The sequence below is a fragment of the Pyrus communis genome, chromosome 4, assembly GCF_963583255.1.
Source record: "Pyrus communis chromosome 4, drPyrComm1.1, whole genome shotgun sequence".
NCBI lineage: Eukaryota > Viridiplantae > Streptophyta > Magnoliopsida > Rosales > Rosaceae > Pyrus > Pyrus communis.
Window position 1 is genome coordinate 4,701,023 of NC_084806.1, and position 26,515 is coordinate 4,727,537.

A 26,515-nucleotide genomic window follows, 5' to 3' on the forward strand; every position below is an offset into this window, starting at 1 on the left:
AACTTGCACTCTATATGTGCCACAATTCTTTAGTCCTTTCTGATCTTTTATCCTTATTCTTATTTTATTTGGACTTTCATTATCACTGAGCTTTTACTTTATATATTCTGTCTTTGACCTACTTAAATGAATACCTTTAGATTCTAACACTTTCCATCAAATATTAAACATGTGTTTCATCTAACAACACTATATCATAATTATCATCTACGAAAAAACATACACAAAAAATTATCATCTTACAAAAACAATCCCAAACATAAAAAACTTTGTTGTAAACTTACGTCTTACAAAATCAAATTCCAAACAGACATTAAAATTGTAAGATATAAAAAACACACGCTTTATGCATGCAACTTGTCAAATCTCATCAATTTTTCCTTTTTCCATAATTTATGATTACTCCCCAATTAAGAAAACCCGCGAGTGATAATATCCCCATACAACTACTTTTTTCCCAGCATTGAAATATCCATCATTAATCATAATTGAGGAAATTGGATTGAAAATTGACAATCTATAGGTGCATATTAATTCCATAAAATTGTTCTGACATCTACAGTTATCAAACACTTTATCATCCACGGCCAGTTAGGTCCCATTTAAGTATCCTTAACATTAAGCCCCTTTTTTTGTCAGTGGTCCAATTTTTTGTCGATCTAAACCATCATATACGAGTCGTTAACTGGCAACTTTAAATGATCATCTAGTTATGCAGAAATTGATAATCGTTGCGGATCTTATCAATAGCATCAAATTTTTATTTTTTTTATTTTTATTTACAATTATTGTTTATGAAATTTATATTTAGAATTTCACTAACAAAGCAAAGATTGAGTATCATTTCGTTAAATAATTCAAATGAAATGTCGACCAAACGCGCTCTTACCCCAATATGACTCATTTTGCTCACGATTTGAGAATAGTATCGCACATATGGTGCCATCCCATCTGTCTACTTACTATATAAAATTGCTACATCCACCCAAATGAGAAAATGGTCGACAGAAATTTCGTAGTACAAGCATCTGGCACAAAATCGCATGGTGATTTCGTTGCCATCTTTACTATTCTCCCACATGGCATGCCTAATTGAACTAATTCCTCCATGTAAAAGTAAACTTTGGTTTTAAAGAAGAAGCGATATACTACTGAATTCTAAAAGTAAAAAAATTTACGATGTTATGCAATACAACATGAAAAGAGTCTATCAAGAGACATCGATATGAAGAGTAACATAAAACGAAATATGATGAGAGTAAAATATTTCCGATCAATTAATCTCAACATTACATTCGAAACAAATTCAAATACAAAGTTATAAATATTAACTTAGCGCGTTAAAATATCAATATCGATGATGATGGATGAAGAGGACATAGTGTTGTTAATCTTTGAAAAGGCAAGGCTACCAAACTTATTTCCCTTTGCTGTGCTGGTAGCTGTTAGCCATATCCATTGCATCGGATTGAACACAGACGACAAAAAAGGACCAGTGTCGCAATCAACGCACGTGATAAAATAGATTAACTGCACGAGTTGAATTTCTCGATTTAAGGTGTGGTAGTTATTTGGAGCAAGGGCAGCATATCCTTTCCGGCAACTGCGCGTGCCTAACCACAATTGATAGTAGAAAGAGGCAAAGGTTTGGCACGACTTGTACTCGAAGCGTTCATCATATCCATCAATTACTATCTTATGAGTTTTGACAAATGCGTGTTGTATGTATACCACAATAGGTCAGGCCAATGACACAACCTTACCACTTCAATTTGCTATATCAAAGAGTTGTTAAAGATAAGTACGAGTACGATATCCAATAACCGATTCCAAATTCACATGTTTATTTATGTTACGCTTCTTAATTATGCGGTGATTTTGATTGTGGATGCATTGTGAGCTACAAATGCATAAATCGTCATTATCAACCTGCAACCTGCGCACATGCAAGACCGACCTTATGATTGTTCTTTAGGGGTACTAATGAGTACAAGAGCCTTTTCGAAGCCTCTAATTTCATTTCAAAATCTCACATTTATTTAGGGATAACATAAAATAAAATAAAGAAAACTCTATGCATGCATGCAAGCAATGGCTGATCTAGGATTCAAATTTTGGGAGGTCCCAATGTTATAGTTCCAAGTTGTTTAGATAGAAAGAACAGAGCGCAAAACTTTAAAAAAAAATTCAATTTATTCACTAGCATTTCGTTGAACACTTGGTGGGCTTGTTATTGTTAGCTTAACCAAGTTGCGCACATGTTAAAAGATATTGATCTATGCCGAAGCAATATGATGAGTGCTATTGAGAGAACTTTGTCAAGTGTTGTCGAAGCACTATGCAAGAAACATTTCGTCAAATACTTGGTGGGCACAAAAAAGACACGTACGAAACATTTGAAGGGTCTTCAAAAGACTTTCAAATGTATTTCTCAGACTCTAGGTGATCTTGGAATCACCTTGTCCCAACACGCATCCGTCACTGCATGTAAGAAACTGATCCTGATTGTCGTCCATGCATTCGAATGGTGATCCTAATCATCAATACTTTACGAATTCTGCATACATCAACGATCAGGATCAACATTCGCATGTATGATTTACCTTAGTCATGCTCTCATGCATATATGCAATGGATATTGTTGATATTTTTTCTAACACGTGAGAAATACATTTTAGTCACGGAAAGGAAAGTATTGCTGAGAAGTGGTCCTAGGTTATATCCTATACTCGAGCAACAGACAAGCACACTTACTCGGTAGAAATGTGCGTGCAATGGGAATCTTATTTTACCCAAAAAGCATCTGCCCAATATTTCATGCACACCTCTATATATCTCTATGTATATATATTTGCACGTGGAGTATACCAAATTCGAAGCTTTTTTTGGTGAGTGCTAGAATTGCTGTCACTGATTCTTTTCCTCTAGAGGGGTAATGATTCTCTGTCAAAGTTGGTTTGGAATAGAATTCCAAACGGATTGAGATAAATTGGAATGGAAAGCTCCTACTTTCTTTCAACTTAACTGATAATTTAAGGTTGCAGACTAGACTAGATGATTCTTTATTGCAATGACGAAAAGTAATGATGTTTATGCATCTTAGTGCAAGTTTGATCTCTGCAAATTTCTTCCGCCTGACAACCAACAATTAAACTCACTAATGCTACCGTTTTTTAAAAAAAAAAAGATAATTTAAGATATTTTTTATTCGCTCATAAGTCATTTTACTATAAATTTTAATCAAAACGCCGTTAATTCTTTTTGTCAAATGTGACCGTAAAAGTTTTTAATAATGCACCTTTAGCTTTTTCATAAGCTCGATAATAATGAGTGTTTTATAGTATATAATTGGAAAATACGGGATACCATTTGGTTAAAATATGCGATATAAATTTATAAATGGACGTTTGATTTAGTGATCCACAATCTTTATGGTATTTATAGAAAATTCTTATTTTCAAATTTTACGAACTCTATCATTAAAAAAACCCTGAAAACATACATCCACTAACGATATTTGGATATTCCTAATGTAAATATTTGGTTAAAGATTGAGTTCGAGATTAGTTGAAAAAAATAAACATCTAATTTCAAAAAAGGGAATTGCAACGTTTCCTTTTTGGGAAACAACGATCATGATAGGCCAGTTAAGGGGGGCCTCCACCTTGTCCAATCAATTCTCCCCCAACCCAAATCTAAATGTATAGATTAGTCGAATCTTTAATATTAATTAGACCTTTAACACACATCATAATCAGAACAATGATTAAACTACAGAAAACCCACTAACCCACCTTTTAGGAGATCATAAGCTACGTTAATCAAGCATTAAACAAGCCTAATCCATGCACTTAATAATCAACATATCGTCACCCGAGACCTCAAACAAGAGAGTACATTGAACTTCCACTCGGCGCTAGCCAGCGAAAACTTCAGCTTCACCCCATCTTTCATAACCCAAGAAATAGTGATCATGTTAGGGATTGAATTTGACTGTCATGGTGTTTCGGTCCAATAATATAATATTTTTGTATAATTTTTTTTTCCACATGTTATTGCATTATTTGATCGTAAGGACGTGCAAATTGGTCTTAAAAAAATTTGTATATTCTCCGTAGTAAGAAGTTTTTTCAGTACAATTTTTACTTCATCAATGGGTGCTAACTATTAATTCATGTTATAACACATATCTTCTTTAGTAATACCATGCATAAGTTGTAAAAGTGTTGTTACTCAAGTAGTCGAGAGCGTTTACATCGGAACTTGTAGTTTTTTTATTGCAATGGCTCACCTTTGATATAGTCGTGTTAATAAGTAAACATAGGCTAGTGACATATAATCTTATAATCCATTTATATTTTAATATGTGAATAACACCACACATGGTGGGACAACTTTGGATACACTGTCATAGTAGTATTCCATTTCAAACAATGTATTCGTATCTTAAAAGTTCTTATCTCACGTGATCGTATGACTAATGCTCCAAAGTGTCTCCCCACCGTCAATGTGATTGACTGGGATCGTACTTTGATCGGACGGTGGAGAAGCGAGGAGAAGGTTTACAAAAAGAAGAGTGAGAGAGAAGGGAGGGGGACGGAGGGCATGAAAAGAAAGGGACAGAGAAACGCTGGAGGCTCCGAGAAAAGCTCTCTCTGTAAGTGACTTCGCTTTGCAGCTTCCGAGGTCGCTGTCGATGAAAAAACCAAGTGCTTTGCGTGTTGTGAAATTGTGAGGAGGAAGAGGCGCAGGCGGAAGAGAAAAGTAAGAGTAAAACTCTCCAGTACGCAGTAGGCACAGTGCGCACCAACCTCCACTGTCCACGGAGATCACGCACAGCACCAAACACTTTCTCTCTCTACATCCGTCGACTTTGAGATTTATTTGAACTTACTATTTGAATCCGGCGAATGCGAACGTTAATCCGAATCCAAACCCGAACTTGAACCGGATCGGAGTGTGAACATGGATCCGCCGACGCTCGTAAACGAGTGCTCGTTCTCCAACGCCAATGCGACGTCGTTTAATTTCTCTGAGATGTGGGAGTTCCCGATGAATGGAACCGGCGCGAGCGCCGGTGACTCCGGCGGAGCTTTGGGGCTGCGCAGGCCTAACTTTTCGCAGAGTTTCGCGCAGTTTGGGGACGTCTCGGGTGCGATTCGGGACGTCTTGGCCGGTAGTGATCCGAATCCGATGAGAGGGCATGGCGGTGCCGCGAGAAAAAGGCGCGAGGCCGACGACGAGTCTCCAAAAAGCAGTGGCAATATTGGCGCGGTATTTCTATTGTTTCTTCATTCAATATATAATTCAATTGTTTATTTAGTTAAAAACTCTGATTAGCTTTTTGCTAATTATAGCAAACTATTTCTGTTTACTTTGTGATTAGTGATTTTCTTTGAAATTTCTAATGGTTTTATTAGAAATTTCTATATCTACACGTGTAATTGGAATTAGTCCTCTCCTTTAATCGAACAATTTCTAAATCTGCATATTTTTGTTCCAAATTTTGTCTTGGTAGAGTGATTGTGATGGGAAACGGCTTAAAAGATCAGCTCGCTGCAGGGATGAGAGTACTCGCGAGCTGAAAGCCGAAGTGGAAACCAGTTCAGGCAAGCCGGCGGAGCAAAACGCTCAGCCGCCTGATCCGCCTAAGCAGGACTACATACATGTCCGAGCTAGAAGGGGTCAAGCTACTGATAGCCACAGTCTTGCAGAAAGAGTAATTTACTTCATTTGTCCAAGTCCAATATTTTCGAGCGATATTATGAACTACTCTAATTTACGAGACCTGAAATTGAACTCTAGGTTGTTAATGTCAGCTACTTTATACTAAGGGCTAAAATTTGAGAAACAGGACATGAATCAAGCACTTATGATCCATAACATTCTCTTTTGTTCACATAACACCGTCGTCGATTTTGGTTGAATTTTCGAACAATCTTTTTGAGCTATTAAATGATAGATACTGACTGAAAATTTGGAAATATGTGGTCGACAGGCTAGAAGAGAGAAGATAAGCGAGAGGATGAAAATCCTCCAAGATCTGGTCCCTGGTTGTAACAAGGTAGGGTATGGCCATCCTCTTAATAAATTCATCTACTAGTCAACTACCAGTTGCATCTCAATATGTTCGAAATAGCGCTCATGGAATTTTTTTCGGTTTTTATTTTTACCGAGTTGGTTTCCGCCTTGGATTAACATGTAGAAAACTGCTGATATGGTAAGTTATCCGATTCAGGTTATTGGAAAAGCACTTGTGCTTGATGAGATAATTAATTACATCCAATCGCTACAGCGGCAGGTTGAGGTATGAATATGTTTATAATTTGCAGTCGTTCTTCATTTTTACTATGAATTTTTCAACGTGCAACTTAGGCTCGAGCACTGTCCATGTTCGGGATGTTGCAGTTCCTGTCGATGAAGCTTGAAGCAGTTAATACAAGAATGAACCGTGGAATTGAGGCGTTTCCTGCTAAAGATGTAAGTCTATAGGTTATATGCAGTTGTTAAGCGTTTAAAATCGCTTTCACCTCGCTTTTTTTCTCTCTGAGTGCTTCATCGTAGTACCTTCTTGTTTTCTTTTTCCAACTTTTTTCCATATGCCATGTATTATTGCACACATCAAATTCATCAGCCTAAACATGTACATGTCAGTTGTCTTATTTGAAAGTCGGTAAAGTAAAACCGAAGCAATATGACTTATGTGAAGTTGCCCGTCTGTGTTGTTATCCATCGTTGTCCATTTTAATGACGGAAAACCAGATTTCTGTGTTTTGAAAATGTCCGTCAACATTTTGGACCACAGTTTCGTTCTCTTTCGTCAGAACTCTGTTCACATTCACGCACGCATTTCTCCTAGATGAAGCTACCATATCGATCACAATAGGAATTCATGAGTTAAGAGTCCAAGTTATTGGTGAATGTGAATCTTATGTTGGGTTAAGAAACAAAAGCCGAAAAATACTGATGTGTTGGTGGGAGTTGATTCATTTCTCTATTTTATGGACTGCCATTCTCATAACAGATCAATTTTATCATTTCAGTTCGGTCAACAAACATTCGATAGTGCTGCAATGGCTTTCGGTACACAGCCTCGAAGGGAATATAACCGCGGCAATTCACCCGAGTGGTTGCATATGCAGGTTGGTGGTGGTTTCGATAGAACAACATAGCCTAGAAAACTCGTCTTCAAACTGGGAATAAAAGCACAAAGGGAACGCTTCCTCCTTCAGTAGCTGTCTAAAAAAGTATACCGCGTTATGTTAAATCAACGAAGACCTCCTCCTCACACCCTACATCAGGCATGGAGTTGTGATCATTTCCGTCTACAATGCAGCTTAAGTTAGTAATGTAACTAAACATCTCCATGTGTTTGTGTGTTGAAAAATCGAACTTTTAACTTCGTGTATCATCGCGCCTCTATAGCAGGCTACATATTCTTCTCCGTATAAATACCGAAACAAAAACCCCCGGGGCAATTAGTAATGTTCTTGTAAAAGAATGCTGCTTGTTCTATATTTTCTGCTCTCGTCACGTCTTGTGTAAACATTGATATAACATTGATGATTTGTTATTAAGCTGAAACAACATTAATTAAATAAAATTAGTTCGGCTTTCTGGAATCCTATTTTTCTCGCTGGGATATAATGTTTTTCAGCTTAGAACTACAGCTACCATCCTTCTAATTTGATGTAAATACCCACTGAGCAGTGAGTACAGGGAAAAGACATTGACATGGGAGAGCACATTTGTTTACAAGTTGGGCCTAGTGCTAAAGAAAGGGGGGACAATTGTTAGGCCCAAAGCCCAACAAACAAAAGTTGCACAAAGAAGTTGGCCTCGTAAGTCGTAACAAATAAATGAGAAATTCAATTTTTAAATTTTTTTTTATATGGAGATAAATTAATAACAGTACGAGCAATAATAGGGTTAATTTTATATTTAAGGAAACTTTAACGAAAAATTTATGGTGCTATTCATTTTAACGAAAAATCACATTTTTACACTAAAAAGTTAATCATGGTACTATTCACTTTACCATTTATTTTGTTCTTATCGTTAAAACTCAAAATTTTCAAAGTTTTTTCATCCATTTTCTTTTATTTTTATCCGAATGACTATTGTTCATAAGCATTTTTCATACAAGTAATAGGGCAAATAGAATTCAAAATTTGTAACTTCGACTGTAAAAATTAATGCTATTATTTAATTGAGGTTTTATGAGATTTAAGATAAGGTTTTTGCAACAAATTGTGGACCAAAATAGTCACAGGCAAGGTAATAATTTACTTGACATTTTCAGTTAAATCACATGAATATGATGCAAATTTTTACTAAATGTAATAGACCCAAATTACGTAGTGAGACTGTGGGTTGCATGTAAGTTCATTATTTTTTAAGGAGTAATGTTAGGAATATCAAAATTTTTAAACCAAACGATGTGTATATAGATGATTAGATTATTGATTAAGTATCGATTAACATGTTTCATTCTTATTTGTGACATCTCATTTAGTTTGTAAGTTCGTTTAAAAATTTGATCTCTCTAGCATTATTCTTTTTTAAAAAATATATATTTATAAAAAATAAATAAAATTTGCCACAAGAGATGCTTATGAAAATTTTAAAATAAAAAAAGATAAAATGGTACTCTATTTTAAACTTATTAGATGATGAATTTTGACTGAATTGTAGTGTCATTGAGCAAAATCCATTAAGAGCCTCACACAAGCTTTTCTTCGCGGCAAGTGGCTTGTAAATACAAAAATAATAAGGTTTAAAAATGCTATTAAATCATCTTATAAAAAATGGTATTAAATCCTAAATGTGCCCCATAAAATCTAACGTAAAGGGGGTAGTTAGAAAAGTCCGTCAACCGCCCCAGGCCCCCAAGACCGCCACGACCCGCGTCTTCTTCCGAGTCTGAACTAACCGTTACATTTACCAACGGCGAACCAAACGACGCCGCATAGAAATTTGGGAGAACCAGGTCCTGCTTTGCGCTTAAGGTATTAACCCTTCAAACACCACGTTCCCACTCGCGCGTCAGGTCACAGTCCTTCTCCTCGGTTTCTCACCAGTCACCACATCTAGAAAGCCGCCAGATCTCGCCATACGCGCACAGAGTACTCGCGCTGAGAAATTACCTCATTCACGGTCTACGCGAAAAAGAAAATTCAAACGAAAAAAAAAAGGAAGAAAAATGAAAGCAGGTTTGAGGGGGCGTTGAATACGGACGCACTTCCTCCGGCACCGTTGGACGAAGCGTTTTGAACCACCGTTTACCGGCGAGAAATAGGGGAGTGGACGATTGAGGGTCCGATCGGAGATTATTCTTTGGAGACGACTCGTCGTTTGAGTTTGGATCGGGCCGAAGATGAGTGGGTGGAATCGGTCCTCGAGAGGAGCGAGGCTGGGTGGTCGCAATTCGAGTTCGCAGCCCGAGCGGACGTCGACGACTCGGACGGTTCGGCTCGGGAGAGTCCAGCCACAGGCGCCGGGTCACCGCACTATTTTCTGCAACGATCGCGAGGCTAACATTCCAGTCAGATTCTCGGTAGGTGACTCGATTTTTCTACCTATTGTCCTCATATTCTCCGTTTACTGTATTTTCTGTTTGGGTTCCGAGAAAATTAGGGAGAGAATATAATCGAAATTGAAATGTTGGATTGTTGATTTTCTTCAGTTAACGTCCAGGAAAATTGGAACTTCACTGCTTTCGTTATTTTTTTTCTCCGTTGAATTAGTTGCGGTTAATTATTGTCGGGTTTTAGTGGATAGTGTGGTATTGAAGAGATTAGGGTTTCCGTAACGGAAAAAAAAAAAAATTTAATGCTAAAAATGCTGTTTATGCTACATGAAGCTTCCTTATGGTTCTAAGGAATGCTCAATGTTCATGCAAAGCGCAATGCAGTTGTGGAAGTAAATTTAAGCTGCTTTAAGTGTTTGTGTTTTTCTAATTTATTTAATTATTTTCTGGATTTTGCTACCAACAAAAAGGAATAAAGATAGGCAAGCAAGATTATCCGCCTGTATAGAAGTATCAATGTGGGTAGTTTTCCGCTCATTGTGGTTGATTGAGGCTTCACTATTGTTCTTTTAGAGTGTTAGGCTGTTAGCTCCCCACTTTTTATCTGGATCCCAGAACAGTAGATTAGGATTTGGCCTAACAGAATCTAGAATATTTTGCTAGCACGGTGGATATTTTCAGGATTTGTTTTAGCTCCACCATGTACCATCAACAGGTTGTTTGACTATAAACCTATAGGATACATAATCTATGTTCTGTTATCTGCTACTTTAAATCTTACATCGTTTTGTTTGTATACGGTTTTAAGTATTATGTGTTCAATTGTTCCAGGGGAATTCTATATCAACTACAAAGTACAACTTCTTTACTTTTTTGCCAAAAGGACTCTTTGAACAGGTAATTCACGGGCCTTTGAACTACATAGATGAATATGATTATATTAGAATGTAAAGTTATAATATGATTTGGTGCGGCAATTTCTGACCCAACCAAATAAGAAGTTAGAACCATAGCTTGTGTACTAAATCTTATTATGGTTGTTTTGGAGTATTGACAACTAGACTAGATGGATAAGAAAAGTTTATAGGAGATGCATTCCCCTGGTGGATAAAGTTGAAAATCTTAAAATTAAGGGCAATATCAATGAATTTGACTTTAGTTTTAAATCAACCTGCTTGCTGATGCAGTTCGAAGCTTATCTGTTTTGTTTGTAGTGAAGTGTAGGAATATCATTCTGTGATGGGTTACATATGCATAAAACAAATTGACTAGAGTTGCCAACACCTATGATTTTATTTTGTTATGGTCCTGAGAAATTGTTTGTTTACACTGACAGTTCAGGCGGGTAGCTAACCTGTACTTTCTTACGATCTCAATTCTATCAACAACGCCAATCAGGTATTTTAACTTTATTTGGTTTGGTACTTATCTTGTAATGTTATATTACAAAGTCTTAACATGAAAACCAGTATATGTGTTGGGTAGAACCTTTATGAAGGGGAAAATGCACCTGAGTATAAGAGATGCCAGTTTTATTTGTTTATTTTTTGCATTCAGTTATGCACATTATTAAGTGGAAGTTTGTTTTTAGTTTCCAAACATAAAGGAGAGATGTTTGAACCCTATTTTCTTCAGTTTGGGTTCTTTTATTTGTTATTAGCACACTAACGTGCACTTTGGAAATATTGCTTACAAATTTGCTTTGGCATCACTGAATCTGAAGGGTACTGACTACAACTGATTCACTGTAATAATTTATAATAGTTGTTAAATTCTAAGCATAACGTTTTCAAGTATGTGTAATATTGCAGTCCTGTGCATCCTGTAACCAATGTGGTCCCTCTGAGTTTGGTGCTTTTTGTTTCTCTTGTTAAGGAAGCATTTGAGGATTGGGTGAGTACCAGTCTGCTTATTATATCCTGCAGCCTTGATTTTTACCTTTTTTGTTTTTTCTGTATTTCCAATATCAACTCTGTGTGTGTGTGTGTGATAGCTGTGGTTTGAAGTTTTATCTACCATTTTTATGCAGTTAAGTATGAAACTGTGGACGAATGTTTAACTATGTATCTTTTTATTTTGAATTTATGTTAAACAGAAGCGCTTCCAGAATGATATGACCATAAATAATGCTTCTGTTGATGTCTTGCAAGATCAAAAATGGGAAAGTATTCCCTGGAAAAAGTTGCAGGTTGGAGATATTGTTAGGGTGAGTGTACTTCTTACTTAAGTTTCCTCTTGGAAATGCATTTGATGCGCCATAATATGATATATGCACTTCTATAAGGTTATTGTGTTATCCTGTAACATGGATATCAGTTGTAACTTCTGTGGGTGATGATAGTTGTTGCATGTTGTAAAACCTTACCCACCCAACCCTGGTGCAGAAAAAAAGATTCCCATTTATTATATAAGCATTTGAGCACCATCTCATTTTCACCTTATGGTGCATCTATTCACTTTCTGCTGATTGTTTTTCTCCAGTTTATCGTATTATTCATTTACCCTTCTATTCCCATCATTGTTTATTGCACATTAGAACTTTGTAGGCTTGTGAATTTTCGTATCCTAGCATCCTTTATTAAAAACTCTGTATTGGGAGGTTTTGCTCTGTCATATTATATTTTGATATTTTTCTATGGATAAACAAGTCTCCAAGATGATTGGCACTATTGACAACCCAATTATGCGGGAATTAATTTTTCTTTGTGGGAACAAGGGTGGCAGGGGACAGAAACTACTCAGTGCTGCAGTTCAGCTGATGCGTGGTCTTGTTGGCATGTTGATTATGTGTGCATATGTGACCACGCGATAGTTGAATTGGCACTATAGCAGAATAGAGATTGTTGCTATCAGAGAGGTTTTGTCCTGTTGATGATGTGTGCAAAGTGCAAACATGACCATGTGATAGTTGAATTGGTTGGAAGTGCTCTTTAATTGTAACTCTTCAACATGATGATGTTTTTAAATAAACTTGGTCTTGTGATGGCAGAGAAGGTTGGAAATTCCCATTAGTTGTAACTTTTCATCTATCCCACTCTTGCTCTTTACTTGCTGCCCAAAGTTTTAGAAACATGGAATTGAGTAATGCTTTATATGGTTATGATGGTTTTTTTTTTCTTTCTAGCAATCAGAAGATATTTGATGCATATTGTCTTGGATGTTTGCTGTTTTTCATTTAAATTTTTGAATTGTTCTGTTTATATATTTGCATGTTGTTTCCATTAAAAAAGGAATGTTATTTGGCACTACCTAGAACCCGATGTTTTTGTATTGGTTTCAGATCAAGCAGAACGGATATTTCCCTGCAGATCTGCTTTTTCTTGCTGGTACAAACCCCGATGGTGTCTGCTACATTGAGGTCTTTGATTCTTTCATCTCTTTTAATTTTTGAATATTCAGTAGTGCCATGTTTAACATGGATGGACTCACCCTTTTTCAAAATAAATAATAAGTGAAATATTTTGTTTGTTTGCTTTTTGTTTTTGTTTGTTTGTTTGTTTTTTTTTTTTTTTTTTTTTGTAACAGACTGCAAATTTGGACGGGGAGACTAATTTGAAGATCCGAAAAGCATTAGAAAAGACTTGGGATTACTCGACTCCTGAGAAAGCATCTGAATTCAAGGGTTTAGTATTTCCTGTTAACCTGCCATTCAGCAAGTCTTTATAATTGTACATTCATATACTTGAGTGTTCTTCAAACAATGATTTAAGTAATCTTGTTAAATGCGATGGGTGTGAAACTTGATTGCTAAATTGACCAGTCATTTGTTGCAGTTGTGATGATTCTGATGAATGCCTTACTGATGAACGTTTAATTCCTAATTGCAGGAGAAGTGCAGTGTGAACAACCTAACAATTCATTGTACACCTTCACTGGAAATCTCATTATTGACAAGCAGACGTTACCTCTATCTCCAAACCAACTTTTGCTGCGAGTATGATATTGTTTTTGTTTCTCAGTATTGGAATTTATTTTAGAACGTGATTTTAATAACTTCTCATGGATTTGCACTCATTTTTGCTGATAAAAATGGTCTACGTTTTACAATCTTGCATATGAATTTTCTGTGGAACTAGTTGGTGTGCATGAATTGTTTTTTGTCAACTACTAATTATAGAGTTGTGAACCATGTTAATCTTTGTATTATTGATCCCCAATGGTCTTGTATCGTTTGTTTGATTTGATTTCGGCTCCTATATACCTGTGAAATTGACCTGGAAAACTCATTGGAATTGCGACTTTGCTATATTTTTACAGGGTTGCAGTCTCAGGAATACTGAGTACATTGTTGCGACTGTTATATTTACAGGTCATGAAACCAAGGTATGTTATCAAGAAGTGGAGTAAATTAAATGCCTCTTATTTTAACTCCCACCCTTTATGTTTACATGTGTAGAGTGTAGTAAACGTGAATTCTTGGAGCAGTTTCCTTCTGTCTGTCAGTGTTCTTACTTCAGTAGATGTTTGTGACTCAGATTCCCCTTCAGAAAAAAGTACTTTTGTGCTATTGTCTTACACATGCTTTTTTTACATGTCCCATTCCTCTTAGTTGTTTCTCTTTGATTCTGAAGGGTATCAAGTCCTTAATTTTAAAGTATGTTTCATGTGTGTTATAAGAAGCTACTTGCATTTCCATCTTATCCTATTGGTACCCACTGTTTTCCCTCCCCCTCCTCCTCCTCCTCCTCCTTCATTATGTATATTCTGTCCATACCAATGAATTATTGGTAATCTTCTATTTTGGTTTGCAGGTTATGATGAATGCCATGAATGTTCCTTCGAAAAGAAGTACACTGGAGAGGAAACTTGACAAACTGATACTCGCACTTTTTGCTTTTCTCTTTATGTTGTGTTTGATTGGAGCTATTGGCAGGTATGAGAATATGCTATCCTGTAATTTGATTGTGTATTTTCCTTTGAAATTTATATTTCCACTCAAATTCTTTACATTTTTTTTTCCACATCATGATGATGTTTTTGGTTTATGAAATTTTGTAGTGGTGTATTCATCAACCACAAGTACTACTACTTAGGTCTCCGGGGGAAAAAGAATGCTGACTCATCATACAGCTCATTTGACCCTAATAACCGTTTTCTGGTAACATTCTAGCTTCAGCAGAATAATTGTTGTAGAGTGGATTTCTTTGAGTAATTCATGTTGTACTATATCTTTTTGCTTATATTGTTTATCGGTCTTATAGGTTATCCTTCTGACGATGTTTACCCTCATTACTTTGTACTCAACAATAATCCCTATTTCTCTTTATGTTTCCATTGAGGCAAGTTTCTTCGGTCAATGATGCATCTGCCTGCTACTTAAATGTATAATGCTATTTTTGATGGGTAGAAAACTCTACTAAAATATTTTATGGATTGCAGATGATCAAATTTATCCAGTCTACCCAATATATCAATAATGACTTGCGTATGTACCATGTCGAAAGCAATACCCCTGCTTTGGCTAGGACTTCGAATTTGAATGAGGAACTTGGACAGGTAAGTTAATCCCAAACTGGCATTCTAATAGCACAAGGTTTTTTTTCTCTCTAATTTATTCTGGGGAAAACAATTATTTGTTACTATTTTTGTTTACTTTGTAATCTTATTACTATTTATCACAGTTAGTAACGTGAAAAATACGTACTGCATTATTCGGCAACTTTGTTAAAATAATACTAAAAAAAATTCGGCCGATACTTTTTAACTAATATTTATTTAAATTTTTTTATACATTTTTATCGGGGAGCCTTGTTGGCTTGGGTCTCCCTTTATTTATTCAATATATTAAAATACGGGTAGAATGCTTGAATTTTATATGTATATTAACGAAAAATGTGTTTTAAACATGAAAAGTACGTGTATTGTACGCTGGAGTTTTAAAAAACGTGCAATTTAACGAATCATTAATACGTGTATGGAAAAGGGAAGTTTTTTTTTATAAACATGTAGTCTATAATACTCGAATTTATTAACTATGCTATTTATTACTTACTCTGCGCAATTAGAAAAATTTGCACTGTTTTAGTATAACTGAGGAATGTTTTTATTGAAATCTATCAATTTGCTTTTTTTAATGGTGATAGTCTATCCTTTGGTCAGGTGGAATATATCTTTTCTGATAAAACTGGAACTCTAACAAGAAACTTGATGGAGTTCTTTAAGTGTTCAATTGGAGGGGAGGTGTATGGAACTGGTATCACTGAAATTGAAAGGGGAATAGCAGAGCAGAATGGTATAAAACTTGATGAGGTATCTCTCTCTCTCTCTCTCTCTCTATACACATGTATATATTATATGATATAATTATTTTATATATGAGATAGAAAATTTCCCTCTTAATGAAGTTATGATTTCACTGTTCCTTAAAGGGGTACAATTCAGGCAATGCAGCCCATGAGAAGGGATTTAACTTTGATGATCCTAAGCTTATGCGAGGAGGTTGGAGGAATGAGCCTAATCCTGATCTTTGTAAGGTAGATTTTTTTATTTGTTAGAAGTATATTGAAATATTTTTGTCATCGTTACTGAGGTGTGGAGCTACATGCAGCATGCTAAATGTTGGAAGTTCTTTTTCTCCTTTTGTTTTAGGGGATTATGATAGCTGTTTGCACTCTCTTGTAGTTTTTCTCTTTGCATCTTGTTTTACGGGTCTGTAGGGTTTATGGGAGTTTATTTTCTTAGAGGGAATTCCATACAGGATTATTCTTGCGACAGCTAAATTAGTTTCTCTGATTCTCTAACTTACCAGAAAGGCATATTATAATACTTATATTGATAGATTTTGTTCTATTGGTAGGAATTCTTCAGATGCCTTGCTATATGTCACACGGTGCTTCCTGAGGGTGATGAGTCCCCGGAAAAAATCACATATCAAGCTGCATCCCCTGATGAGTCTGCTTTGGTAATTGCTGCAAAGAACTTCGGCTTCTTCTTTTACAGGTATACACTTCTCAGTTCTGTCCTATTGACTGGGATTGCTATTGTCATACTTGTCTATATTTCAACTTTTAAGTCACATAGTGACAGATGTGTGAAGGGAGGTTCAGTTTCACATCCTTTAACACCAACCTTTTTTTATTTGATCCATGAATTTGTTTCCATCCGATCTATATTTCAAATGTTTGAATGGTGTCTATTTATTTGTGCTAATAAAATGTTGCTCTCCATTCTTTTTCTGGTTCTGCTAGAAGTGCTTTGAGAGAGCTGTTATCAGTTAGTCTAGCTTAATTTAAAGTTGATATCTTCCTTTTTCTCAGACGTACACCGACAACAATATATGTGCGTGAATCTCACACCGAGAAAGTCGGTAAAGTCCAAGATGTGTCTTACGAGATTCTCAATGTACTTGAATTTAATAGGTGGGTTATGTCCTTGAACACATTTGTTCACTTTTATTTTGTGGGCCACGTACTTATATAATTTCATGGTTGATTGACTTAACATTTATTGCAATTTCTATTGATTAACTAGTACGAGGAAGCGTCAGTCTGTTGTATGCCGTTACACAGATGGCAGGCTTGTTTTGTACTGCAAGGTAATACCGTATTGAGGCTTTTATATTTGATGAAAACTGCTAAGAAGTTGGCAAATAAATTAACATTATGTCAGGAACCTGTTATTGACAGGGTGCTGATAATGTAATCTACGAGAGATTGGCATATGGACAAGATGATTTGAAAAAAGTATCTAGGGAACACTTGGAATTATTTGGATCTGCTGGATTACGTACTCTTTGCCTGGCCTATAGAGATTTAAGTCCTGATACATATGAAAGCTGGAATGAGAAATTTATTCAGGCTAAATCCTCTCTAAGGGATCGTGAAAAGAAGTTGGATGAGGTATGTTCTGTTGAATCTGGTTTTGGTAGTATAGCGGTGTCACTTTCGAGATTTGGCATGAACTGTTATAACTTCATTACCTTTATTTCTTTGAGTCGTTTTCTGTTTTATTCCTCTATGCATCCATTTCGTTTTTGTTTTAACAACCAACCCCTCCCCCTCCCTTTCTCTCTCTCTCTCTCTCTCTCTCTCTCTCTCTCTCATTATTTATTGATGTTGGTATTAATTATTGAAAATAATTTTGAAATCAATGAAGGTGGCAGAACTCATAGAGAAAGATCTCATTTTGATTGGATGCACTGCCATTGAAGACAAGCTTCAAGAAGGAGTTCCAAATTGCATAGAGACTCTATCAAGAGCTGGTATTAAGATTTGGGTGCTAACGGGGGACAAGATGGAAACTGCAATAAATATAGCTTATGGTGAGTTGGTATCTTATGAGAGCTGGGGCTTCTTTATTCCCTTCACCTTTGTTCACTCACCATCACTCTTTCGGTCTCTCTCTCTCTCTCTCTCTCTCTGATATCATTTATCTCTTTTTTTTCCTTAAATTTGCTGCAGCCTGCAATTTGATCAACAATGAAATGAAACAGTTCATTATCAGTTCAGAAACTGATTTGATTAGGGAAGTTGAGGACAGGGTATGCAAAAAGTTATTAGCTTGCACGTATAGCCTTTACATACATTAGAAATCACTATCAACCACGATATTTTCCCCTTACATATATGTTCTGATTCTGGTGTTAGGGAGACCAAGTGGAAATTGCACGTGTCATTAGAGAAGAAGTAAAAAAACAACTAAGGAGGTGCCTTGAGGAAGCGCAGAACTATCTTCACAGTGTGTCTCACCCAAAACTAGCACTTGTAATAGATGGGAAGTGCTTGATGTATGCCTTAGACCCCATTCTACGAGTGACGCTACTGAACTTGAGCTTGAATTGTAACTCAGTTGTTTGCTGTCGGGTTTCCCCTTTACAGAAAGCACAGGTGAGTTTTCCAATGGAATTTTAACTCTTAAGATTATGTGTTTGAGTAATAAGCCTGTGATGAAAATGGAATTGAATTATATAGTACCTTTATGAATTTCTATTTGTTTAACATGGTTTAATTAAGGATGTAACGTTGCTAAAATATCTGCACTAGAGAAGCATAAGGAAACGAGTTTTAGTTCTTAAAATTTTGTCTCTAATATATATAATATTTATGTAGTTTACTAATAACATTGCCACTGTCTTTAGGTGACAAGTATGGTAAAAAAAGGTGCAAAGAAGATAACACTGAGCATTGGTGACGGTGCCAATGATGTGAGCATGATCCAAGCTGCTCATGTTGGCGTTGGAATAAGTGGGCAAGAAGGAATGCAAGCAGTGATGGCTAGTGATTTTGCTATTGCCCAGTTCCGTTTTCTTACTGATTTACTGCTTGTGCATGGACGGTGGTCATATATTAGATTATGCAAGGTATGGATTTCTGGTAACTTTCAAAACTTTAACATTTGTCGGGTGGGCGCGAGCTGACAAATCTTATTGCATTTTTCAGGTTATTACGTACTTCTTTTACAAGAATCTTACATTCACACTGACTCAATTTTGGTTCACCTTCCAAACTGGATTTTCTGGTCAAAGATTCTACGATGATTGGTTTCAGTCATTGTATAATGTCATATTCACAGCCTTGCCTGTAATCATTGTCGGGCTTTTTGACAAGGTATTGTATCTGTCCATACACTCAATAATACCAATTTTCTTAAATTGCGCCCTGGGAGAAATTATTGTTTGGGCCGTTGCTTTTTTGTGGACGAGGCGTATAAACTCTTTTTTTGTCAACTTCTGTTCTTTATCATCAGGATGTGAGTGCAGCCCTCTCCAAGAAGTACCCTGAACTATACAAGGAGGGAATAAGAAATGCATTTTTCAAATGGAGGGTTGTGGCCGTATGGGGCTTCTTCTCAGTTTACCAATCCTTAATCTTCTATTATTTTGTCACTTCCTCGAGTGATCGTGGTCAAAATTCATCCGGAAAGATGTTTGGACTTTGGGATGTCAGCACAATGGCCTTTACTTGTGTTGTAGTGACAGTCAACTTTCGTTTGATTATGATGTGCAATTCAATCACAAGGTGGCATTATATTAGTGTTGGAGGAAGCATTGCAGCGTGGTTTATATTTATCTTCGTATATTGTATCATAGACCAGAAGGTGGGTCTCTTTATCTTCGTATTTGGTTTGTTCGTGGAGATTTTGATTTGAGATATTAACTGATTTATTTGTACTGCAGAAAAATCTTTATTACGTCATATACGTCCTGATGAGTACCTTCTATTTCTACTTTACACTTCTGCTAGTCCCAGTTTTTGCACTTTTTGGCGACTTCGTTTACCAAGGGTAAGAAAATGAGATCTCCGTTGCAATCTGCAGCTTTTCAATAGGGGGAGGGGTGGTTTTCCCTTCGTTATTTGATGAATTAATCGATGTTTTTTGGATACAGGATCCAGAGATGGTTCTTCCCGTTCGATTATCAAATAATTCAGGAAGTTCACAGGCATGAGCCCGAAGGTAGAAGCAGGGAAGATTTACTGGAAATCGGAAACCAGCTCACACCAGCTGAGGCAAGGAGCTTTGCCGTAGCTCAACTCCCCAGGGAGGGATCAAAACACACTGGATTTGCTTTTGACTCGCCTGGATACGAATCATTTTTCGCTTCCCAGCTGGGAGTCCATGCCCCTCAAAAAGCATGGGATGTCGCTCGGAGAGCCAGCATGAAAAGGACACCGAAAAAGAAATAAACCGGATTAAGAAGATTTTTGTATAAATTGTCATTTCGACGTTGAGGGGTAGGAAAAGTTGTAATTAGTTGTGCCATATCATCCGTAGTTCTAGCTCTTTTGATATATCCAGTATCTGTTTTTATGTGTTGGGGAACTGTAGTGGTATGTCCAGGCTTGTCACGGTTGTACATTTACATGAAGTAATTCAACTTAGAGAAGAACATTTCTTTTCCGGTGTAAGGGAAACTAAATTTCAACCATTTTTCGTTCTCGATCGCTGTTTTCTCAATCGAGGTTGTATCTTTGTCCTACAGTTTTCTCGTATCATTTTTCGCTTCGTAATTTTCAACATCCGCTGCATCAAGTTCTTGGGTTTTCGCTTACGAACCCTAAACGCTATCAACACGATGCATCACATTGGCTCAACAACGACGTCGTCTGACTTAAAATGTGAAATTTCAGTCAGGAAAAAGAACAGATCAAAGGGATTTATCAATCAAAGCGTCATTTTAAGCCTGAATTGGGAAGAAAAGGAGTTTATTAATAAATTTGGAACATCAAATGTGTTCGGTAAAACAAAAAAAATGTGTTCTACCATGCTTCTAAAAAAGCGTTCTTTTTTCTCAAAGCATAGTAATGGTGCCCGTTTAATGAAATTTTCAAATGAAAAGTATACCCTCACATATTTTACAAAATTACAATATTTGTCTTCACATTATTCTCTTTGACAATTATTATATCACATTAAATATCATATTTTTTTTAATCATCTAACACATTCACAGACTCGAGACACTTTTTTTTGTTAAAAGCACTATCACAAAAAAAAAGTTCACCACACTCAAAAACTTTATTTTACATTTGTTTATTCTTACAACACAATAGAAGCAGTTTTTGTCTTTTTTAAAAAAAAACATCATAATACCAAACAAGCCCGTAATGGATCCCATACATCTAAATAAAACTTTTAAGTTTCACACAGCAGAAGGATACCAGACTGTTTTTGATAAAAGCGATAAAGGAGGAAGGAATCGAATACAGGACCTTGAGTGCAGAAGGATACCGGACTGCTTAAGTTGATAGCCACAACCACAACCAACTAGATGACAGAAAGACGAGAGAGCACTACGAAGCAAGAAATAAAGTACCCTCGATCATATTATGACAATCTTTGTTCACTTCCTCGGTTCTCCTTCTTCAACACCAGAACTAGATTCAGAAGTTCAGTCACCTTCAAACGAGTCGAAAAACTTGGCCAGTTTTTCTGACAAGGATTGCTGGCTTTCATTTAATGACTCCTCATCTCCTTCATACTCATCATCACCTTCGTAGACAAAACGAATCCCCCACTTCTTCAGCTCGACGCCAGTCATCAATGGCGGATCTCTCCTCGTTACATGTATCTTATAACCTTCTTTTAACTGAGAAACCAAAGGATGCCCAGTCGGGTATTGGCACAAGTGAAATTGGTCTTCATTTGTGTTAGGTACTCCCTGTAAGTTCAATGCTGAAGTGAAGGTAGGAAAATCCACTACGAGGATCTTTGCTTGAATGTCCCCTATTGCAGGGTGTTCTTCTCTTATTTCATCTGGTATTTGCTGGTTGAGAGAGACTACAACGCCTATGATCACGCTTTTGAGAACGCAGTTTTTTCTCTTGGAGAATGTAACCACACCTTGAGAAAGCCAGTCTGGTATCTTGCTTCCTGGAATGCTAAGATTGCGTATTTTCATCAAGTAGCTCTGCAACAAAAAATTCCAAACCTATGACTGAGTTATAATTTCTATACGCGTGCATGCGTGTGTGTGTGTGAGAGAGAGAGAGAGAGAGAGAGAGAGAAAGAGGACCTTAGCAAGTCTTTTCTTAACAACTGATGAGCAAGCATTGCAACCACTCGCATACAACCTCACCAAGGAATTCAAGCATTCAAGGCCCGGAATATCGACAACTTTATCACAACTTGTTAGGTTCAGCTCCACCAAGTTTTGCAGGTTTGAAATATCAGAGATACTTTCTAATGAGGTGCAGTTTGCAATATTCACTTCATCCAAACTCGAGGGAAGCGGAGGCAGAGACTTGAGCTTTTTACAATGAGACAACAAAAGCTTCTTAAGAACGGACAGTCCCCTGAGACTGGCTGGAAGGCTGCAAAAACTGTTGCGGCTTAAGTTCAAGGTTTCGAGTGATGACAACCTCTCGAAATCATCAACAATTTTGCCAGATATATTACAAGCATAAGCATCCAGATCATATAGCAAGGACAGATTTGAGAAAGAAGATGGGAGTATAAAATTGATCTCTTCTGTGTGTTCCCTGTTTTGATGCTTCTTTCTCATTTTTAAAACCATCAGACTAGAAAGCATTCCAAAGCTCTCAGGTAGTTCTGTTACCGCAGTATCCGCCATCTGCAATCTGTGCAAGGACTTGAGTTGTCCTATTGAAGCTGGAAGCTTGCGTAACTGTTTACATCCGTTCAAGTCGAACACAGTAAGATTTTCCAACATCCCTACTGATTCTGGCAACTCTGTGATAGTAGCATCGGTTATGACTATAGCAGTTAGTCCCCTCATGCTTCCGATTGACTGCGGTAATGATCTAAGAAATCCACATTTCCTCATCTCAAGCTCCTCAAGTGTTCTCAAGGCACCGATTTCATGCGGGAGATTTGTGATTAATGTCTCATTTATTTGTAGCACAACTAGAGAATTTAAACCTCCAACTGAATCAGGCAATTCTCTCATAAACTCGCCGCGCCCCACTGATAACTCCCTCAAGTTTGACAATGAACCAATAGACGCAGGCAGTTCTTTGATAGGACTACCATAAGTAAGAAATTCCACTAACGAATTCAGGTGTCCAATGGAATCTGGAATGGTGGTCAGTGAATTACACCAGAGCAAACTTAGTCTCTCAAGGAATGGTGGTCATTTACCGGCATCTTCAGAGTAGAAAGACTACCGATAAGTCTGTTCTCGTGTCCTGCAGAAGTTTCTGTAACATTTGAGATGAAGCCGCGATATGCAAAGTCAGCAACAAGTCTGTTAAAAAGGGCCTTCGCAAGAGTCGTCTTGCCAACACCACCCATGCCATGAATTCCGAGCACTTGAACGCCATTGGATCGAACATCTAACAATCTCATCACATCTTCAACTCGAGAATCAAGTCCCACTGTGTAGAAAGCAAGACCTACCGGGGTTTTCCTTATTTCATTCAAAATCTTTTTGACCAACCCCTGAACCACCTCTGCTTCCTTGCTGTCAAATTACTTGACCACAACTACATTAGTTTGCCTCTTGGGGTGATGAGCACAACAGATAACTTTAGCTTTTACACCTCTAATCTTTTGGATTAAGATTTCAAAGACATGAAGCAAACTAACCAAGGGAGGAATCATGTGATCAATTGAAAAAAACTATGACCAACTTAATTTGATTAACATTTTGCTTCAATCATACAACAACAACAAAGCCTCATCCCACAGAATGGGGCTGCTGTATGACTCCTAGAACGCGACTGCACTCGGTTTTGTGCCATAATCTTAATCTTAGATATTTTGACTTAGTTTTTCAGCCCTAATTGCAGTGTGAAACTTTAAATTGTAACCTGAATGAAAAGGATAGTTAACTGGGAAGAACAAGATATTATAAAACTGAGATTTGACAAATCCCCAAATCCAAATGCATGCTGCAGCCAAAACTCAAACCATATTATATATGAATATGAATAAACAAATAGTAAACTAGGCCGTAAGATTAACTCATTTAATTCATACTTCCAAAAGACTCCAAAAAACCTTAAACATTAAATAATCAAATTCCTAATCATCTCAATTTCTGCATGCTGCTGATAACTAGCTAGGGTTTTAACAGATCTTTAGCTGATTGAGTGGGATTTTAACAGAAATTCGTTATGAATCAATTTTAGTACTATTACTGATTTAATTACTACCTGGAGGAGTTGCAAACGTAACCGGCTTTGCCACCGACTTTGGCCATGGCGCTCCTCCACCTCGAGACGACGGCGTTTCCGTACTGCAGTTCGTGAGCTGAAAAATGCTCGGAAAACGGGCCCCTCTGTCGTCGGACGTCGGAGGGATCCACTTGGTAGAACACAGGCAGAATCAGACACCTCCTGCTGCTCTCGCATATCATAGCCAGCTCCTCCAAGCACCACCTCGAATCCGCGTATCTCCGCGACAAGACGACGATTGCGGCCGCCGAGTCGTCGATCGCTTCCAGCAGGCTCGGGGCGATGTCGTCCCCGCGGTCCAAACCGTCGTCGTCTAAGAAGACTCGGACGCCGCGGCTTTTGAGGGCCTCGTACAAGCTCTTCGTGATTGTTGAGCGCGTGTCTTCTCCTCTGAAACTCAGGAAGACGTCCCAGCGTAGCCGGAAGCCACCCGGGGTTGACGAAACGGCGTCGCCGTCGTCGTCTTCTCCCGCCATTTGCCTCGTTTGCGCGTCTACGCGTTCGACATTATGGCCGTTCGTTTAGCTAAGATGTGGGCACAGTTACTCTGAGCTTACGTGAATCACCGTTAAGTGGATCTGTTTGCTTTTCTTTTACGTGGGATATTCTAAATAAAAAACTAGATTTTAATCCTCAAAATAAGTTGAAATTTAGAAAAATGTATTATACAAGATTAAAAATTGATCTTAGCCTCTAAATTCTATTTAATGCCAGCATATTAAATGGTTTTTATTTATAATTTTATGGTGTTCATAAATTAAATTTTATGAAAATATTATAAATTTTAATTCTCATTATGGTAAGTATCTTATATAAGAAAATATTTTCATAAAAAATTTTCGGTACACATGTTTTTGCATATTTCTTATGTGTCATTAATTTATTACAATATATTTAGGTACAAATATTTCGGTACACTAAATTAGTATAATATGTTTAGGTACGGTAATTTCGGTACACTAATTTATTATAATATATTTAGATATCGACATTTCGATACACTAGTTTAGTATCATATATTTAGGTATGAAATTTTTCGGTACACCTGTCACATCCCGGCCCTAGGGGGACCACTTCCCCGGCCCGCTCCATCACCGTAGCACAATATTGTCCGCTTTGGGACTCGACCATGCCCTCACGGTTTTGTTTCTGGGAACTCACATGAGAACTTCTCAATAGGTCACCCATCATGGGAGTGCTCTCACGCTACTCGCTTAACTTCAGAGTTCCCATGAAACCCGATGCCAGTGAGCTCCCAAAAGGCATCGTGCTAGGTAAGGATGAGAATATACATATAAGGATCACTCCCCTGGGTGATGTGAAATGTCACAATCCACCCCCCTTAAGGGCCCGACGTCCTTGTCGGCACACCACGGCCAGGGTTAGGCTCTGATACCAAATTGTCACATCCCCGCCCGGGGGGATCACTTCCCGGGCCCGCTCCACTACCGTAGCACGATATTGTCCGCTTTAGACCCCAACCACACCCTCACGGTTTTGTTTCTGGGCACTCACACGAGAACTTCCCAATGGGTCACCCCATCCTGGGAGTGCTCTCGCACGCTACTCGCTTAACTTTGGAGTTCCCATGGAACCTGAAGCCAGTGAGCTCCCAAAAGGCCTCGTGCTAGGTAAGGATGGGAATATACATATAAGGATCGCTCCCCTGAGTGATGTGGGATGTCACAACACCTATGTTTTTGCATATTTTATTATGTGTCAATAATTCACTACAATATATTTAGCTACAAACATTTCGATACACTAATTTGGTAAAATATATTATGATATGGACATTTAAGTACATTAATTAGACAAATTAAAATAAATATAATGATTTAAAATGTATCTATTAATAAATAATTTTAATTTTAATATAATGACATTAAATAAGATATCTATTAAATAGTAAAATATAAATATAATATAAATTTGAATTAAGTACACATTAGAGGACTAAAATCATATCCAATCTAACATCAGATTTTTATTAAATTTTAATCTTCTTCAATGATTAAAGTTCAAAAACCCCTATTCTAAATTACAGAAATATTTCAAACTTGCATTGAAGCATAAATTTTTCATTATATCGATAATACAGTGTTACATCATCCGTTATTATATAAGTTGTAAAAAAAAATTTATTTTTTAAATTATTAATTTTTTAACATAAATATATTTTTACTTTTACTAAAACACATAATATATCATTTCGTATTTCGAATACATAAAAATATTCCTCGTGTGAAGGAGCCTGCCTCACTGGTCCCTAGATGGACATTATTGATGCTATAGATACTATGCACATGGAAAGGAAGACTCTTCAACCTTGTCCACGTTACCCGTTACCAATGAATGAAGACTTATTGACCATGAGCTAAATCACTGGTGGGTAATAGATTGGATGGAGAGT

The 26,515-nt window shown here is 37.0% G+C and overlaps 2 protein-coding genes and 1 pseudogene across 2 annotated transcripts; 2 read left to right on the forward strand and 1 right to left on the reverse strand.

The window, feature by feature from the left end:
- Nucleotides 1-4,570: 4,570 nt before the first annotated feature.
- On the forward strand, nt 4,571-7,485 carry LOC137732053 (transcription factor BHLH089-like). Its single transcript, XM_068471348.1, has 6 exons — nt 4,571-5,274; nt 5,519-5,719; nt 5,999-6,064; nt 6,239-6,307; nt 6,409-6,480; nt 7,044-7,485. Exons 1-6 carry the CDS (start codon nt 4,966-4,968, stop codon nt 7,170-7,172), a joined length of 846 nt encoding a protein of 281 aa, XP_068327449.1. The 5' UTR covers nt 4,571-4,965; the 3' UTR covers nt 7,173-7,485.
- A 1,613-nt stretch (nt 7,486-9,098) lies between these two features.
- On the forward strand, nt 9,099-20,390 carry LOC137733026 (phospholipid-transporting ATPase 3-like). The gene is made up of 27 exons (XM_068472253.1): nt 9,099-9,556; nt 10,361-10,426; nt 10,866-10,927; nt 11,341-11,422; nt 11,625-11,735; nt 12,810-12,887; nt 13,055-13,151; nt 13,357-13,463; nt 13,787-13,852; nt 14,281-14,402; nt 14,528-14,627; nt 14,731-14,808; nt 14,909-15,025; nt 15,629-15,778; nt 15,898-16,002; nt 16,326-16,468; nt 16,786-16,887; nt 17,000-17,063; nt 17,155-17,367; nt 17,624-17,789; nt 17,929-18,008; nt 18,115-18,354; nt 18,606-18,827; nt 18,907-19,074; nt 19,214-19,564; nt 19,644-19,750; nt 19,854-20,390. The coding sequence occupies exons 1-27, from the start codon at nt 9,377-9,379 to the stop codon at nt 20,149-20,151; spliced, it is 3,675 nt and encodes a 1,224-aa protein (XP_068328354.1). The 5' UTR covers nt 9,099-9,376; the 3' UTR covers nt 20,152-20,390.
- Nucleotides 20,391-20,996: 606 nt separating this feature from the next.
- On the reverse strand, nt 20,997-24,655 carry LOC137733027 (disease resistance protein RPV1-like; annotated as a pseudogene).
- Between the last annotated feature and the right edge of the window lie 1,860 nt (nt 24,656-26,515).

Excerpts from the sequence above, each read along its gene's own strand:
- LOC137732053 (XM_068471348.1), top strand. The coding sequence starts at position 4,966 with ATGGATCCGCCGACGCTCGTAAACGAGTGCTCGTTCTCCAACGCCAAT. Across the intron at positions 5,720-5,998 it reads GCCACAGTCTTGCAGAAAGA|GCTAGAAGAGAGAAGATAAG; the intron begins GTAATTTACTTC and ends TGTGGTCGACAG. Across the intron at positions 6,065-6,238 it reads TGGTCCCTGGTTGTAACAAG|GTTATTGGAAAAGCACTTGT; the intron begins GTAGGGTATGGC and ends TATCCGATTCAG.
- LOC137733026 (XM_068472253.1), top strand. The coding sequence starts at position 9,377 with ATGAGTGGGTGGAATCGGTCCTCGAGAGGAGCGAGGCTGGGTGGTCGC. Across the intron at positions 15,026-15,628 it reads TGAATGAGGAACTTGGACAG|GTGGAATATATCTTTTCTGA; the intron begins GTAAGTTAATCC and ends TCCTTTGGTCAG. Across the intron at positions 19,751-19,853 it reads GGCGACTTCGTTTACCAAGG|GATCCAGAGATGGTTCTTCC; the intron begins GTAAGAAAATGA and ends TTTTGGATACAG.